Source organism: Sceloporus undulatus, chromosome 3 (genome assembly GCF_019175285.1).
Source record: "Sceloporus undulatus isolate JIND9_A2432 ecotype Alabama chromosome 3, SceUnd_v1.1, whole genome shotgun sequence".
In the NCBI taxonomy this organism is placed as follows: Eukaryota; Metazoa; Chordata; class Lepidosauria; order Squamata; family Phrynosomatidae; genus Sceloporus; species Sceloporus undulatus.
In genome coordinates this window covers 33,513,121-33,532,252 of record NC_056524.1, presented here as the reverse complement: position 1 = coordinate 33,532,252, position 19,132 = coordinate 33,513,121, and the positions used below count along the sequence as shown (strand labels likewise).

The window sequence follows — 19,132 nt, the reverse complement described above, 5'->3', positions numbered from 1 at the left end:
AGGGGGGTGTTTTTTTAATGAAAGGAGAAGGAGTTTATGATCTGGTGGTCTAATCCTATCAGCTATGTCTCCAGCAGTCCTAAAATGTACCACACAGAATAAAACTGACATTGTATTAAGCATACATGACTGGTGTTGCATATGAACTTCAGAAATAATCTGGTTGGACCCCAGTTTGACTGCCATGGCTCAAGGTTATGTAATTCTGAGAATTCCCAGAATTCCATGTCCTTGAGCCATGGTAGTTAAAGTGTTGTCAAACCAGATTATTTCTGTAGTGCACATGCAGCCAGCCCAGGTTTACTAGACTTACTGCAGACTGAAGTAGTGAAAGGCTTACTTACCTCTGCTTATTTGATTCGAGTTTCCACTTATTTCAGCCGCCTGTATTAAGAAACCAGATGACAAATGAATATATGCACAAACAAAAAGATTCAGTCAACCAATATATATTAGCCAGTTTTAGTATGCTAAATGTAAGTGCATTTTCCCCCTCATAGATTTAAAAATAATTCCCATCATCAGCATTTATATAGAGCATTTGAAGTGTTTAACAGGCTTCACAGACATTATCTTAGTAATACGCACCAAAGCCTCACAAGTTAGGATGGCATTATTATCCCCATACTAAAAGTAGATAAAGGGCTGGAGCTAAAAATTTCCTAATGAGTTTGTAGCTAAGGTAAGATTTTAATTCCATGTTCATATTCTTAGTCATTGTGTTTAGACTATCTCCACCTTAACTGAATTTATGAAATGGACAAATGAGTTCAAATTATTTTATATTGGTGTATTAGAAATGTAAGTATAAAACTCCACTATTAGGAAAAATATTCACCATAAAAAAACATTTTTCTTACAATGGGTTTGGATGAAGTATCAGTAAAAATCACAATATTAACAAACTGGTGTAGATTAAGGAAGGATCACTACCCTATAATAACATATGAAAATAGTTAATCCAAATTACATCACAACCTAAATAAATATAAAAAGTTGTTGCAGAGGCAAAAATAAAATCCATTAGTTCAATGTTATGTACATTTCTGTCAAAATTTAAGCTTTGTACTTAAGACCAAAGAGTTCACAGTACCATCACCCAGGAAACCAAGTTCTAAAAATATCTTGGCAGCCATTCGGCAGTCACTAAACAAACTGAAACGGTATGTGCTTTTTGGGACTGCCTACAGGTTTGGGAAACAAACTGCATAATCAGTGTCAAGAAGAAACACTTCCTTGATTCTGTTTATAAAATGGTGGCATCTGCTCACTAGCCAAAATATTAAAGACATGGCTCATGCACCAAGTCCAGATAACTGAGGCCCTCTGTTGAACCACAACTAGTGTTTCATTTTTGTTCACTCTCTGGCCTCCCTACTTCCTTCTCTAGTGATGTTGTTGTTGTTGTTGTTGTTGTTGTTATTGTTGTGTGCCTTCAAGTCATTTCTGACATGGCAACCTAAGGCAACTCTATCATGGGATTTTCTTGGCAAGTCTCTTCAGAGGGCATTTGCCATTGCCATCTTCTGACACTGAATATGACTTGCCAAAGGTTACCCATACTGAATCAGAATGTCTTAGCAGACTGTTTTTCCAAAATAAATAAATAAATAAATTTTTACAGTGCAACGCATGCAGAAGTATAAGAAGGATGGGTCATACAAACAGTCTCTATTCATGGAGAAACTAAATATTATTTTTTTTAAGTTTCTAAAGACAATTAAAAGCTTTCAAGCATGAGAAAGTGTTTGCAATTCCTAATGTGCAGGCATCATAAATGGGTGGACAACATCAATTAAGACTTTTAAATAAATAAAAAAGGAGTTATTAGAATGTGGACATATGGAAGAAGGAAGTAGATTTAGTGGCTCCCAAACAAGCAGATACAGATGAGGCATCATAAGAATTCTTTGGCCTTTGTGTGGTGAATTATTCTGTGCTGTGAAACAAACTTGGCATATAAAAGTAAGATGACCACTACCTACTGCACTGCGGTCACCAAAAACACTTCAATAAAATTTAACAATACTGCATCCATTTAAGTAAACAAGCTATATACCAATATGTGAAATATTACTTCTACTGTTACTACTACTGCTACTATTACTGTATTTATTTATCATTACTACTGCTGTATTTATTTATAACCTGCCTCCAGTTTGGGACTCAAGGAATCTTACAATAGATTTTAAAACACATAATTGAAAACAATTTTTAAAAAAATGTTACAAAGTGACTGCAAACATCTTCATAGAATCATAGAGCTGGAACTGAACTATCATTTAAAAAAAACAGTTGAAAAGATGAACCATGAAAAAACACAACAGCACAATAAAGTAACAGACAGAAATTCCAGCACATTATACTAGGCTTGTCCTGCTGAAACAATCAGTTTTCGAAAGCCTGTCAAAACAGAAAAGTCTTCATCTGAGAATAAGGAGAGGACCAGTCTAATCTCTCTGAGAAGGGAGTTCCAGAGTCTGGGGGCAGCCAGTGAGATGAATCTCTCCCATGTCCCCAATAAATGTACCTAAGAGGGTGGTGGGCAGAGAGGTTTGTCCCTAGCAAATGTGAAAACATAGGCAGGTATGTAAGGGAGCATGTTGTTGTTGTTGTTGTGTGCCTTCAAGTCATTTCCTACTTATGGCAACCCTACCATGGGATTTTCTTGGCAAGTTTCTTCAGAGAGAGTTTACCACTGCCATCCTCTGAAGCTGAGAATGTGTGACTTGTCCAAGGTCATCCTGTGAGTTTACACAGCTGAGCGGGAATCAAACCCTGGTCTCCAGAGTCCTAGTTCAATGTTGAAACCACTACACAACACTAGATCAGTCTGTGGCTTTGGTTATTAGATATTTTGGTAGGATTATTTAGTAGATCTGTAATTGTAGAAAGACTGAGGCACACAGATCATGAAGTACAGTACGAATGTCAAAAATTAGAATAAAGCTGAAAACGAACACAAAATCAGCTATCATGTTGAAATATGAGGAACATCCCAATAGAATTTATAGACAATGTGAAAAACAGATTTGTGCTTTAAGCCTAATTGACCAGGAACTTTGGATAGAAGTCAGGGACATAGTCAAGGAAGAAGGCAGAAAGATGTTATATGTAGCCAAAAAGAAAGATGGATGACAGACAAAACACAAATGAGAAGAAAAAGAAAAGTGAGGCCCGTTACACACGGGCTAAAAAGTACGTGCAGAGTGCGTACTAGGGCTAAGGCGGGGCGGTGCTTCCGCACCGCTCTAACCCTAGTGCTCGCTGCGCACGCACAAAATGACAGCAGCCGTTCCACACGGCCGCCGTCATCGATACGTCACGGCCGCGCCGCCTCCAAATGAGGTGGCGCGGTTGTGACGTATTGGGGTTGCGGCTGGGCGGCCTGGGCGCCCTTTCCGCAACCCCGGAAGGAACCCGTTTCGGAGCTCCTTCCTGGTTTGGTCCGCTGGGCGCAGCCTTCAGACGGCTGCGCCCAGTGGACCAAAGGGGCCAAACGGCCCCATCTCCTTCTCCCCGCCGCCGCGGGTGTCCTTGGGGTTGAAGCCCCAAGGACACCCCTTTCCAGGCTGCGGGGAAGGGGCCTTTTGTCGCTTCCCCGTAGCCCGGAAAGCGGCAGATCGGGACCTCAGCGGCTGCTGCCTGGCCACTGAGGCCCCGATCCGGCGGGGAAAGGTGCGCCTACAGGCCGTCCCAAGGGGCGGTCTGTAACGGGCCTGAGACAGGAACAGACAGGGACCGTGAGTCCAATTGTTCAACTATAGTGTGCAGAGAAATGAGAATAAAATACAAGCCAAGAACAAGAAACATCTTCCACAAGATTGTGAACTCAAAGGAAAGGTTAACCAAAGGTGGGGATAATCAGCAGTAAAACAATAATACATTACAAGAAGCAATAAAAGATGATGGAAGCAATACACAGAGGAGCTATATAAAAGAGATGATGAGCACCACATAGGAATCATATGCAGATGAACCCAAATTTTGGAAAGTAAAGTGAAGCTGCACTCAAAACAGAGACTGCAGTCAAGAAAACAGGTGTGGCATAACTGGGAAGAGCAGTTATAAAAGAACAGACAAGATCCTAAAGTGCAAAGACAGACAACTGAACATTAAAGTTAGGATTGTCCAAACCATCATATTTCCATCACTATGAATGGATGTTGAGAAAGCAGATAGGAAAAAAAAAATCAAGTCATGTGAGATGTGGTGCTGGGCAGTGCGGAGATACCCTGGATGGCCAAAAAGACAAACAAATGGACCCTGAACAAATAAGCCAGAATCTTCCTAGAAATCACAATGGCTAATTGAGGCTACAGACCGCCCAATCATGAGAAGGCAGGAGTCACTAGAAAGGCATCACGCCAGGAAGTTGGAGGGCAATAGAAAGAGGAAGACAACAGACTAGATGGCTAGATTAAATCAGGAGCCCATGGGCCTGGGTCTACAGGACCTGGAAGAATAGTTGAGGATGGGCTGGTGGTGGAGGGGTCTCATTTGCAGGGTCACCATAAGTCAAAGCCAACTTGAGGACAGTTAACAACAATGGGAGAATAGCAACTTTATTTTTCTTTTCACTATGGTCAGGATTTTCACCATTTTTCCTTTCTTTCTCTTCTTCTCTTTTATTCTATATTATTTGATTGTAATTATTTTGCTCATACTTAAATTACTTTAAAAACTGTGAACAGCCACATCATGGAAAAGCTCTAGAGCAACATCTGCCATATAGACTCCAATTATCTTTATTGAAAGAAACTTATTTTTGAATTTATTTTGACTACAATAGAGACTGCGAATAAAGGGTTTTCCTGGAGATTTGATTTTAACTTCTTCTCACTTCATTTTTCATTCATACAAAGTTAAACATTTTGTTGTTTAAGGCTTTTGCCAGATTCAGCTGTTGAATCCTATATTGTTTTACCTCTGTAATTATTTCTAGACAGGATTGTTGTGTTTATATACTTGTTTTTAGGCAGTAATCTTCTTAGCACATGTTTGTTGCAAAGGAACATAGCAGATTTTACAAATAAAAAAAAATAAGACTCAAATTCAGGAGTCTGTAGGTGTATCATAAAAATTTTAAGGCACGTCATTATTTCTATTCATTGAGTAGAAACTGAAATGAAAAGGAAGAACATCCAGTGTGATTAGGCTGTAAATACTGTGCTCTTGGAAGCAGAATGGAGTCTTCTTATATAAAGTAGAACTTTGAAGTATTTAGGGCAAATGCTGTCACAAGGCAACTTCCTAAAAAATAAAATTCAATTAAATATGAAAAAAATACAAATGGCACAAATATATAAACTATCATTTATACAATAAAAATAACCATTAAAATGATAATTTATTCACAGTTCATACATAATAGGAACAATAAGATGTTAACAACTGAAGTACAGAAGGAGGAAACCGGCATATATTACATAACCTGATTAGGTCCAAAACACACTGCAGAAATAATCCAGTGTTGGTTTTTACTTTAGAGCCTAATGGTTTGAGTCCAGATTACCTACAAGATCACGTTCTCTCTTGTAATATGCCCTGTGTACTCAGGTCTTCAGGGGGAATCAGCCAGGACCAGGCTGGTAACTGTTTTCATCAGCCGTCCCCAAATTGTGGAATGACCACCACACAAACTGGATATGCTGTCTGCATTAAAGACAAACTTTTCCAGTAGGCCTATTCAGATGTTTTTTTTAAAAAAAATGGATTGTTTTTAATATGTATTCTTTTAAACTGATGTTATGCTCTTCAACGGAATATGTTTTTTAATGGGGTTTGGAACTGTGTTATGTGTCTATTCACTGCTGTATTTAATTTATTCTACACTACCACCACCACCACCACAACATTAGATATTTGATTTGCCCGGTTTTTCATAATATTGGCTATGTAGAAACATAGAGTAGATATTAATGGGGTGCGAGTGCACTCCAAAGGACATGTTGGTGCAGCAGCAATAAATCAAAACCAGAAACATTTAAATAGTAATTAGATAAGATTGTTTTCTGGAAAAAATTACCCAGAAGACAAAATATCTTTTCTCCAAATGAACCTAGGAGAATTTCCATCGGGACCAAAATGGAGGTGAGCATTTTAATTTGCTCTTGTTGCTCCCTGCACTATTTCATTCCCTCCTCACAATGATGGGCAGCTGTTTATAGCAAGCAAGTATGACGCAGCAGGCAAAGATCAGGGGAGGGAAAGCAAGAAGAACTTTGTAGCACACTGCTTGTGGATAACTCACACATGGGAAAGGGGCTGCAGAGTGTTTGAGAGAAGGAATGAAGGAGTGGTTTGAGAAGAGGGAGACAGGAGTACCAAACACCTGTGAAGGAATTGTAGTTAGGAGGTGAAAGAAAAGAGAAGGAAGAGTTTAGGAACAGACTGAGAGAGAGATGTGGAGAAAGGGGGGGGGGGTGAGGAAGATTCAATAAACAGTAGGAAGTTTAGCACAATCACCCAATGTACTAAAAGGAATAAGCAGAAGAGGTGAATGGAGAGAAGGGTCACAAGAAACTGACAGGACTGTAATTGCAGTGACACAGATTTGCCAAAAATACAGGGAAAGCTGGAGGTGACTAAGAAAATCAGGGATCACTTTATAGATAGTGTATTTGGGCCGAAACAGAGAACAGTATATTCTCCCCTGCAAGGAATAGAATTGGTTTGACTATATTAAATAAATTGTTTATGGGGGAGGGTTAAAGAAGTGTGTTGTGTGCCTTCAAGTCATTTCCAACTATGGCAACCCTAAGGTGACCCTATCATGGGGTTTTCTTGGCAAGATCTGTTCAGAGGAGGTTTGCCATTGCCTTCTCCTAAAGTTGAGAGAGTGTGCATGCCCAAAGTCACAGTGGTTTCAAGCCGGTTAGGAATCAGATCCCTGGTCTCCTTAGTCCACACCAAACCCCTATACCATGCTGGAAGGTAGCAGAGCATATTATTCTATACAGACTACCTTCCTGTGCAAATGGGGATTAAAATATTATTTACTAACTATGAAATCACACAGGCAGGCAAGTGGGTGTCTACAATTTCACAACATCAGCTGTTTAAATAATACAGATGGACACATGAATCTTGACTTTAGTACATCCCCTTCAGAATCAAGAGGCTCACAGATCATTTATTTCCTCTTGGTTGAAGAATATGCACCCTAGGTTGCATAAGTCAGGACCTCCAAACCGGGACAAATGTAGGGCAACATTTCAAATGTAGGACACGTTTTTTAAAATGGAGGACATGCGAAAAAATGAGGTTTTTTTTTAAAATCTTAATAAAATGCTTTTAGGCATGATCAAAATGGAGGACTTTGGCATTATTGCTAGACAGATGGCAGAAATGGACTTGCCCTCGGGTTCAACGTATTCTCAGAGTGGTACTTGGGCAAGGGACTGTGGTTTTTCTTCACTGCGCATGAGTTTGTAAAAATCACAGCAGTTACATGGGCCTGCCCAGAGGCTTGTTGATATCAATATCACCACCACCATCATCATCATCCCACTATAATGGCCAGAAAGGCAGACTTGTTAGCATTCAAATCGCCATAAATACACAGAAAATGCACTGCTATTTAATAATAAAAATAATTTAAAAAACAAGGCAGGGGTGTATATTAATAATAAATTAATTAATAAAATAAAAAACAAGCAAAAAATAATAAAATTAATGAAATAAAATAAAACAAGCAATAATAAAAATGAATAAAATAAACAAGCATAATAAAAATTAAAAATAAAATAAAACAACAAATAAAAAATAAAATAAAAACAAGCAATATAAAAATTAATGAAATAAAATAAACAAGCAATATAAAATTAATAAAAAAAATAAAAACAAGCAATAAAAAAATTAATAAAATAAAAAATAAAAAGCAATAATAAAAATTAATAAAATAAAATTAAATATGTATTTTATATTTTTAAAAATAATTTAAAAACCCCAAAAAAACCAAGGCAGGCCAATGGCCACTGACTCAGCTTTCTCCAACTCCTCCTCCTCCTCCTCTGCCCAATTCTGCCCTCAAGGCACCCTTCCTCCAGCTCTCCTTCCTCCTCTCCTCCTCCTCAAGGCATGGAATCCTGGGAACTGTAGCTCTGGAACCATTCAGCCTCCTTTTGTCAAGAGAGCTCTGGGCCACAAGAAACTACAATTCCAGAATCCCATAGCACGGAGCTATGATATTAAGGGGGGGGTCAACTATTTCTGCAGCCTTTTGCTACCCCAAAGCCCTCTATTATTTACCACTAAGGCAAATCTCTTCCTTCCAAGCCATTGAAAACCAACTCAAGTGGAGGGCTGATTGCTTCTTTCATTGGTCAGCTTCGAGAGAAATTTGCATATTACAAGTAAAGGTGTTTAGAGCCTCAAAAACAATCCGTGATAAAGAATACAAGAATACTGACACGTATACTTTAAAAGATGAGGCTTTTAGACTCCCAGTGAAACAGAACGATTTATGGCCTTTTTTCCCTCACTGTAACCTGGAAAGTAATGCCTTTTGCAACAATATATACAGTGGTACCCCGGGATACGAATACCCAGCTACGAATTTTCGGGATACGAAAAAATCCCATAGGGATTTATTGTTTCGGCTACGAAGGTTTTTTCGGGTTACGAAAAACTCGGCGCTATTTTCAATGGAGCCGCGGCGGAGCCGCGGCTTTTTTTTCATTAGCGCCTATGGCAATTCAGGTTAGAAGGTTTTTCGGGTTACGAAATTAGCCGCAGAACGAATTATTTCGTAACCCGAGGTACCAACCACTGTACCAAGTGGGCTGGCAATAGCTCTGAGTGGCAGGTGTCCTGAAGACCTGCTCTCTAGGCTGAGCCAGGCAGGGAGGCAGGGACACAACCATGGGGAGAGAGGGGTGGAGCTGCCTCCAGGGCCTCGCTGGGGGGGGGGAGTCCCGGGGGTGGGGCCAAACCGGGGTGGGACTGTGTGGCCCCACCCCAAACCGGGAAAGTCCCACCCCCAGGCGGGATATGGCAACCCTATGCTACCCTGATCTGGGCAGGCAACAGGACTAATACTTTTAAACCAGGAACGGGAAAGATCTAGAAAAGTGCACTTGCTATCACTCAATCCAAACAGCCATGAAATGATATTTTAAAGTAAGCCTTTTCCAGAGTGCCAATCTTTTGAAGCAGGTTGACTTTTTTTCATCTAACAAAGAAGAACTTGCTATGTGTTTTAATGCGCTGTTAATGTGAAATTCCTTACTTCCAATTCTGACTCGGGATTTCCCTTTTTCTCTTCTATTTTTTCAGAGAGTACATTTTGAAAAATGAAGGTCATTGGAGGAAAAAGGGGAAAGATAAGATGGCCTGAAAGTAGACCAATGGCCACAAGGGAATCGGCAAATACAGTACTGAGCAGTACTGTTACCTATGAACTCTGTTTCTCCAATATATATCTGACTGAAAATAAGAAAAAAATTATTAATTTATATTTAGAGATAAAGGTTTTAGTGCAGTACTGCTCATAACAGAGTGACAATCTACATATTGTGCACAGACATTAGGGTTGGGACAAGTTTGGATTATAGATTATATTTATAACCTATATTTCTTGCAGCCATCCTGTATGCATTTCTTCTTAATTTCACTCATTTCCTTTCATTGGGTGGGAGGGGTGTGTGAGAAATGGCCTTTTCCAGAATTCATGCAGGTACAGTCATCCCTCTATTTTTGTGGACTTCGAATCCACATCCCTCGCCCGTTCATGGGCAGCAAACAGAGGGGGACAAAATGGGGCGCACACCCATGTTGCGTATCCGGGAGTGCCTGTGGGCACGTACCACCATTCAAACCAATGGGGCTTGAATATTGGTGATTTTCTGTTGTCACAGAGTGGTCCGGAACAGATCCCCCACAAAAATGGAGGGGTGACTGTATTTCCCAGGATCAAAAGAGGGAAGGGAGAAGATAAAATCATGGATGGGATTTTACACCATAATTCTTAAATATTTTAGTGTAGTAATGTAACCTACATTTAAGCAGTAGGTTCAAATGAATCAAATTAAAACTCAACATATAAATGTGACATAGCAGCACACTTTCATCAACTTATTCTTTGGAGATAGACATGTACTAAGCCCTCCCACATGATCAGCCTGTTGTGAGACAACCAAAACAAGGAGGAATGGAACTACAAGAGAACAGCAACCCCACCCTACCCAAGGAAGGCTACCCTGTCCCACAATGAAAGCAAATGTGCAGCACACCAGGTAATGTACAAAATAAAACCATACAACCAGAATTGTAATACATCTTTCTTTCTTTCCTAACAGACCTGTCTAGGCAGACATCATGCACAAGCTGTCCTTGAGATCTGGCTTCTAGACAAAAAAATTAGTACCTGTGACAGCAGCGTAGTCTCCTCCTTTACATCTCCACTAGCATCATTTAGAGCAAAAGCTGGAAAATGAGAAAGGGGGGGGGGGGGAGAGAGAGAGAGGAAGTGAGATAGCTTTTTCTCAAAATGATATCTTATTTTCAAATTTTACAAATTATGTCTACATAGAATGTAAGAAGCAATTAAGATAATAGTATCTCTTAAATGCATAGAAAGTCCATAATAATTTTATCCAAGCTGAAGACAGTTCTGTTTTAAAACTAGTAAGTATCATTTGCTATAGTCAGACAATTTTATTTTCATGCATCTCTGGACAGAAAATCATTTTTTGGTATAAAGCCAATTTATTTTGGCTTCAAGTCAAAACAAATCTCATTTAAAAAAAATCTGGCCATTCTAGTGCTCCAGTTTACTAAACAACATGTGATCACATGAGAAACCTGAATTTCTCTTTACTCTTAGGTTAAAATTTGTCATTATTAGAAAAGACCTCCTTTGAATTCAGGGTGAGATTCATGTTCCAGTTTTCCTGAAACAATGTCAAACATTAAACTCTCTTAAATTCAGAGAGAACAGCCAGAATTCTTGGGTGCCACATGTGAACAGCAACACAACTGCTACTAATGCATCAAGGTCAAGCAAATCAGGATGTCATAACTAAAGGTATATAGTCATGAGTCAGGTACTAGACTGAACAAATACCATTTCACATATGCTGAAAAAGATTTGTAAGATTCCTAACTGGAATGACAAATGATGTTTTCACCAATCAATCCTTCCATGTCAAAGTTATTAGCTATTAGGAACTAACTCATCAAAATCAATTACGTTAACAATTAAGTTTTAAAAATCTTATTGAAATGGGAGGATGTAATTAAATGTATTTGATTGAGCTAAGATGGAAAATCAGCATTAACTTAATTTCAGAATTAAGTCATTAGTTAAATGACAAACTCTGGATGGAAAGATCATTCTGAAATACATTACATAAAATAAATTAAAATGTACACACTGTTGTGCATGGTTACTGGGTGGGGACAAAATTACCAGCAAAATATATCGCACAGCTCTAGAAGGTTCCAAACTACTCTGCACAAGTGCAAGAGAAACCATACGTGCAAGTCATAGAGACTATGAAGAAGCAGCTACACCAGTCAGTCAAATAGCTAGACTAAATATGAGCAGCTTGAGAAACACAGGATGAAGAGGTAGAGCTTAGCAGACTTTTCTCATTAAAAACGGATAAAAATAGACTCTGCTGTTGTGTGCCCTCAAGTCATTTACAACTTATGGCAACCCCAAGGCGATTCTATCATGAGGTTTTCTTGGTGAGATTTGTTCAGATCGGGTTTTGTCTTTGCCTTCCTCTGAAGCTGAGAGTGTATGACTTGCCAAGGTCATCCAGTGGGTTTCCACTACCAAGCAGGGATAAAGTGAACATGAGTCAGCAGCATGTTGCCGCAGAAAAGAAAGCAAATGGTATTTTAGCCTGCATTAATATTAGCATTGAGGCTGTACAAACAGCCCATTCTGGGGCGGCTCTGTGCTGCCCCTGAATGGGCTTGGTTGGGGATGTGGGAGCTGCAAGTCACTCCCCCAATCCAGTGCAAACAGGAGCCATGAAACCCGGCTCCTATTTGCGCCTTAGAACGGGTGCCATAAAGGCCGCAGTGTGACCTTATGATGCCCGTTGTGCACAACACTGTGTAAGCGCTGCGCACGAGTGACGTCATCATGGCACACCCCGTCTGTACGGGTGCGGTAGGGTTGCTGAGCGTGTAAACGCTCAGCCCTTGCACAACCCTAGTCTGTGGTCAGGCCAGCACAAAGTGCCGGTCTGTAGCGGGCCAAAGTTTCCAAGTCAAGAAGAGTAACAGTCCCACTATATTCTGCACTGGTCACACCTCATCTGTGGCAGCCCAGTTATTTAGGTATTTATAGAGTGCAATCATGTCACCCCCTCAATATTCTCTTTATCAAGTTGAACATACCCAGCTCCTTCCACCTCTCCTCATATGTTTTGTTCACCATACGTCTTACCATCCTTGTTGTTCTTCTCTGAACCTGCTCCAACTTGTATATATCCTTCTTAAAGAGGTATGCTGAACAGAACACAGTACTGTACTCCAGAGTTGTGCTCAAACAATTATGCTCTCAAAAACAGACTACAATTTATATTTTTATACTTAAATTTCATTATTAACAAAATTATCTTCATTTTTAACCAATAAAATCATCCATACTCATGCTTGATAATTATGGTACTACATTTGCATTTTATTTATAAATGAAACTTAGATGAATGTAAATTGAATTTAACATGTTAATTACCAAAGGATACTGACCATCCTGTTGGCTTAGGTTAATGAGATACCTTATATAACTCTTCAGTCTACTGACTAAACTGCATTTAGTGGTTTGCCATCAAATGTCAGCAGTAAATCACAATGCCAACATTTTTGGGAAAACATTCTAGGGAACAACTGAGGAGCACAAAATGGGTTTGGATCACATTCTGCCCACGCCTGAGCTACAGCCTCAGTCTTTCTTACCTGGATTTATTATTATTATTATTATTATTATTATTATTATTATTATTATTCAGAAAATTGGGAGGGGATGCTGCAGTACGTACAGATACACAGTCTGCATCCATATTTATCACAAAGCTTAAGAAGGTTCCAGATTTGTTTCAGAGCAAATCAAGGAAACCTTGTCTCACTTCAATTTGTTGAGACCTGAACCATTTCAATTATTTTTAAGTCAAACGCAGAAGCTACATAGTTACAAAAAATCACTTGCATCACTCTCAAGAATATAATGGAATTACTCAATATGCATAACCTAATGGAAGCTCATTTCAGATTTGAAAAATTATGCTTAAATAGAAGAACATGGTTTAGATAATAGGAGCCCAGGAACAAAGCACAGGAAATTATTTGGAAAGCTTCCATATCATGACAATTACCATCTAATTACATTTTTATACCTTAAATCCATCTGCTATTCAGTTTTTTCAAACACTGCTTTAGTGCTGCAATTCTAAATACACTTACTTTCAGGGTCCCACTAAAATAAATGGGATTTATTTTTCAGTAAATATGCTTTAGATTAGGGTGCAAGAAGTGTAATTGTATTCTGAGCTTTGCATAAGAATTATTCTACATATGCAAACTACAGGCCTCTATGTCCTCTATTTTCAGAATAGCAATTTGAAGGTCATCACGCAAATGCTGCTTTAGGCAAACTGTATTCACCTAGAAAATAATGTATTACCTGGTAAAATGCAATCACCTGCAGAATTTTTACATGATTCACTATTCTGCAGTTTTGCATGTAGGTGAAAGGCTACATAAGGAAATATAAACTTAAATATGCAGCTGAGACTAAAGAAATGCTGCTTGTTTCATTATGTCTTTTGAATATCTCATGCAGTTCAAAGCCCATGAAATATTAATATTTGTGAACCCTGAAACAAGTCAAGGATTACACAGCTAGCCTGGATACAAGGCTAACTTCTTTTTAATTCCAACACTGTAGAGGAAATCCTATAAGGAATTATCTATAATCTTCTCTCTTCCATAGCACAGTCCTACAATGTCTACTTTTAAGTAAGTAACCACTGAGTTCAACAGTGCTTAATCCCAGATAAGTGGATATGGATGGAACTGCAGCCTTAGTCATCTTCATATTGCCATGAACATATGGAACTTTTCTACCATTGAGGTCAGTGCTATTGGTCCAAAACACACTGCAAAACTAATTCTGTTTGAGACCACTTTAACTGCCCTGGCTCAGTGCAAGGGAATCCTGAGAATTGTAATTTATTGTGGCATCAGAGCTCTCTGACAAAAGGCTAAATGTCTCACAAAAGTGCAGTTCCCAGAATTCCCTAGCACCAAGCCAGGGCAGTTAAAGCAGTCTCAAACTGGATTTTGGATCTTTGTCTCTCATTCTCTTTTCTGCACCAATAGTTCAATCTATAAAGTTGAGTCCAAATGGTTATTATTGATTGCATCCTTGCTTCTCCTCTTTTTTACATTTCTTTAATAGTTCTATTCCCTTAAAATATATACTTTAGCAAGCATGTCTCTCCCTAAATTATACACTTTAGCAAGCAATTGGTTACCCTGGAAGAACATCTCCCTTATACACCCCATTCGGCTGCTGAAGACATCTAGAAAAGCCTTCCTGGTAATGTCACATGGAATTCCTTAGCAATGATTCAAAGCAGAGTGTTTAATATGATGGCACCTACTATGAGCTCTTCCACTGAATAGTCAACGTGCTTCTACCATCCTTCATTTTAGATATACAGTGAAAACATATTTATGCAGTGTCCAATGATACAGATGTCATAGTAAAACATCATGTGAAAGGCCACAGGTTCTCTAATACTGGTGTGCTAGATTCTGGTGATACAAGACTAACCAGGTGATTCTTACCCTGGTGATACAAGAATACAACTCAGATCATTAGCATAGGAGTGAATAAGTAATGTATATACTCATGTATAAGTCTAGAAATTTTAGTCAAAAAATTGACCAAAACAACCTGAATCGACTTATCCACGGGACAATATAAGTACTGTAGATGCTGTACTTTAACTCTTATTCAAAAAGGAACCACCCCCTGATGAAAGGCAAGAGTGCAATCTGTCCTGGAAGCATTGATCCCCCTCTACTCTCTCACCCATCCAGCCTTTAGTGTCAGCACTAACAGTTATGCGTGCTGGAATTTTGGAAGTGCTTTGGCATTGTTTTCCTTTCCTTCATCCTTTAGGTCCTTAGTTACATGCTCTTAAATTTTACCCTCGACTTATCTATGGGTCATATCAAAATCCATATTTTTGACCCCAAAACCTGTTCTCGATTTATACACAAGGTCAACTTACAGTCAAATATATATGGTAAATTGTGTTAAGCTACATCCTTCATCAGCCCTAGCCAGCACAACCAAAGATGTGGGAGGGAAGGAGGACCATAGTCCAATTGCAGATATTCTAGAAAATAGAAACAGGGAGACACAGAAGTGCAAGGAAGTTCAGCAAGTTTTATTAGCTGGCTGGCTTCAGAGAAATATCTTCCAAAAGTCTGAAACCTGATCAATAAGTGGCATAACCTTTTATAGGGATTCAAACAAAGAACTTCCAAGGTATACATTGATTGGAATATAGAATTCAAACATAGACATCCCTTGTTGGTTATATATATATATATATATAGAGAGAGAGAGAGAGAGAGAAAGAGAGAGAGAGAGAGAGAGACTGTCCCAGCTTGGCATTCCAGGATTACTTATTTTTGGGTAATTGCAGACATCTAGGCATCACTTTAAGGCAATAAATAAGCCCAAGATGTCATGAAGAAGCCATGAAAAGATGTCCTTTTCCCTAATTCAGCTTCAGGCTATCTATAAAACATATTTGCTATCTTTCTATTTAATTAATTTTGTTAATTGTTGTCTTCCCTCAGTTAGGGTTGCCATCCCTGAGGGCCTCCAAACTGGGAAAAATGTAGAACATGGTTTTAAAATGTAGGACCTTTTTTTTTTTAATTTCCTTGCCAGGAAATTAAAAAAAAAGGTCCTACATTTTAAAACCTTGTACAAGGCCTCCCTGGGGCCTGGGAGACAGTGTCCCCCAAGCCCCAGTGAAGGCTTGGAGGACGCCGCTTCCAAGGCCTCCCTGGGGCCTGGGAGACAGCGTCAAGGCAGTAGGCAGGCAGCCACCCACCTCCACCTCAGCCTCCTCCTCTGCCTCCGCCTCCCGGGCCCAAGAAAGTGCCTAGCACGGAGGCGCGCCAGGCAGAGGAGGCGGTGGGTGGTTGCCTACCAGTGCTTGCTGCCCTGGCACGCATGCACGCGCAAGAAGCAACAAGCCAAGCAGGCACCTCTGCCTCCTCCTCCGCTTGGCGCGGCCTGCAACGGAGAAGGAGGAGGAGGAGAAGGAGGTGCACCCGCACCCCCTTCCCACCTCCCTGCCACCCTCCCCTACCTCCCTCCTGCACACCGCCTTCTCCTTCGCCTCCTCCTTTGCTTCCTCCACAAGGCCTGGAACGGAGGAGGAGGTGGGTGGCGCGGCCACACAGGGAGGCAGGGGAAGGTGGGGTAGCGCCGTGCATGCCCCGAACCGGGGGCCAAACCGGACCGGGACCGGGAGAGGGCCTCCAAATGCGGGTTTGTCACGGGGGCCGCCGGGTTATGGCATCCCTACCCTCAGTCCAACTGCATCTATATGGCCATACATTTCTCCTCTGTGCCTTAGTGGCTAAATTTTCAAATATGAAGTACAAATGACACTTATAACAAACTATTCTAGTATTTTACGTTTCTTTCAGAATGATCCATTCCATCACTGCCCCCAGTTTTCCATTTCCTCACAGCTGGAAAACATTCTGCAGCAACTGAGCATGTTTAGTCTGTAGTGCATCACATTTTTTCCCCACTTCTGCCAACCTTTCCTACAGTCATGGTGACAAGTCCTTATTATGTCTCAGAAGCCACGTTTTGGCTACAAAGCCATCATAAGAACGTAAAAAGAGACATACTGAAGCAGACCAAAGACATATCATGTCCAGTAATCTGTTCGCACAATGGACAATTACCTATGTTAAGCCACTAGAAAGACACAATTGCATTGATATGTGATCTCCAGAAACAAAAACTATTGATTACTGCCTTCTATTAAATACAGTCAGCCCTCCATTTTCATGAGGGATCTGTTCCGGACACCCCCCTGCAAAAATGGAAACTCACCAATAGTCAAGCCCCTTTGGCTTGAATGGCGGCGTGTGCCCATCCGGGAACATGCCCCATTTAGTCCTCCTACGTTTGCCCCCTGCAGATACATGAGGGCCACGGATTTCAAATCCATGAATATGGAGGGGCGACTGTACATGCAATCCTCTAGAAGACAACACCATTAGTGACTATCCCTGAATGTCCCTTTCACTAGAGATCTTTCAATGTTTGATCCCAAGCAATGTTATAACTATTCCTGAATTTTAATATACACTTGTGATCCAGTCTTGAAAAAAAAGTTTCTTCTCTTAGTTATCTCCTTGTTTTTAAGCTTCGTATGGTAGATGCAATGTAGACTGTATCAGCCTACTGTCAAACTTAGTTGGTTTGATCTAGCATAGCAAATAATAGCTGTTCTCATGAAGAAATACTCACCTAACAAAAACACCAGCAGGCATTTTGCTGCTACCCTAGAAAATCATACTGAAAGTAAAGAGAAGCTGTTCTTCCAGATATGCTATATTTTAACCTCTCTCTACTTTTATTCACATGAAGTCTGTTTCCCCAGATAACAGAAACAGGAATAAGAATCAAAAGAAGAGATCAGACTTGCCAATTTTCACCCACTGCCTGATAACACTTTATGCTCACACATTTTCAGTAAGAGTTTTTCCAATTTTATGTTTTAACTGTATTCAGCACATGAAATCTGGATGGGAAAAGCCACTAGGAGATGGAAAGGGAAATGAAAACTCTTTTTCACTAGTCAACAAGCAAGACCATTAAAAAATGTGGCAGCAGAAACGACTGTATTATGAAGTCTCATACAAAAACACAGAAGAAAGAAAAGTTCATTTAAACATCTCTTTTTAAACAATTAGGCTGCTACCAATCCACTAAAATAGTTTAACATGCTTTTTAAGCATTCTTATTCAATACACTGCAAGTACTACACAATTTTATTATATAAAATTAGTTGCCTTTTGCAACAATTCAAAACAGAACCTAGATTTTGGTAATAACAGAAGTTTATGCAATGGCATACAAGAACACAGAAACCTTTTGTTTAAAAAAATTACCCACACAACATCTGCAAAACAACTTGCAAAATCATATGTCTTAACAAGGCATCAAAAACTGAATAATTAGATAGCCAGGTAGGTCTCGCAGAAAATGAGGTTTCTTTCATTCATAATCTGGAAAACTTCTGCATTGTGTTGTATTGCCTCTGCTACAGAAACAGTGGTGTCATTATCAATTTGTTTGTTTAATTTGTAAAATCTACATATTGCCTTTCAGATAGACTTTCACTGCAGCAACCTTGGGGAAAAAACAATTCTGAAATGATAAATAAATAAATAAATAAATAGTTGACAGTGACACCACCGTTGAGAAAACTCTACCATCAGCACTTCTTTTCATTACAGTCAAATAACCCATTAGTGGCAATTGATTATTTAAAGAGGTTTTTTAAAAAGCAAGAAAGCATGGCCCGTTTTCTGCTGTACACCGTCACTAAGATATTGAGATTCACTCTCCAAATATAAGAAAGATTCTTAACTTCTTAACTCAATGGTTTTTTTAAATGTGCTGTTTATTACCTATACACCTTATCTGAAAGGCCCTATCTCCCCATATGAGCCTATCCAAATTTTAAGATCTCTTGGTCTCACCATCATGTCAGGTATGTCTGGTGGAGACGTAGAAGAGAGCCTTCTTGGTTGCTGCTCCAAGGCTATGGAATACCTTCCAATTACAGGCTAGTTTGGTCCTCTCTTTGCTGTCTTTTCATTTACAAGCAAGATCTTTTTATTTCGCTAAGGCTTCAGCTTTCAACTGGCTGTGCAGAAGGGTCTTTTAACTGGTGTGTGTGGGTGTATGTATACTGTACTTTTACCTGTACTATATTTTAAACAATTTAAAAATATTTTAAATTAATGTTTTAATAGAATTACTAAGGAGCTGTACCAACAGCCCGTTCAGGAGCCGCTCTGTGCCGCCTCTGGAAGCGCTGGGTTGGGGACATGG

At 39.6% G+C, this 19,132-nt stretch overlaps 1 protein-coding gene across 1 annotated transcript in view; it reads right to left on the bottom strand.

Moving 5' to 3' along the window:
• B3GLCT (beta 3-glucosyltransferase) overlaps positions 1–19,132 on the bottom strand; it is a 117,153-nt gene that overhangs the window by 88,324 nt on the left and 9,697 nt on the right. Inside the window, exons 2-3 of the mRNA XM_042456650.1 lie at positions 10,370–10,428; positions 345–384 (exon numbers count right to left, since the gene is read on the bottom strand). Of these exons, the coding sequence (XP_042312584.1) occupies positions 345–384; positions 10,370–10,428 (99 nt within the window). The remainder of the gene's footprint in view (positions 1–344; positions 385–10,369; positions 10,429–19,132) is intronic.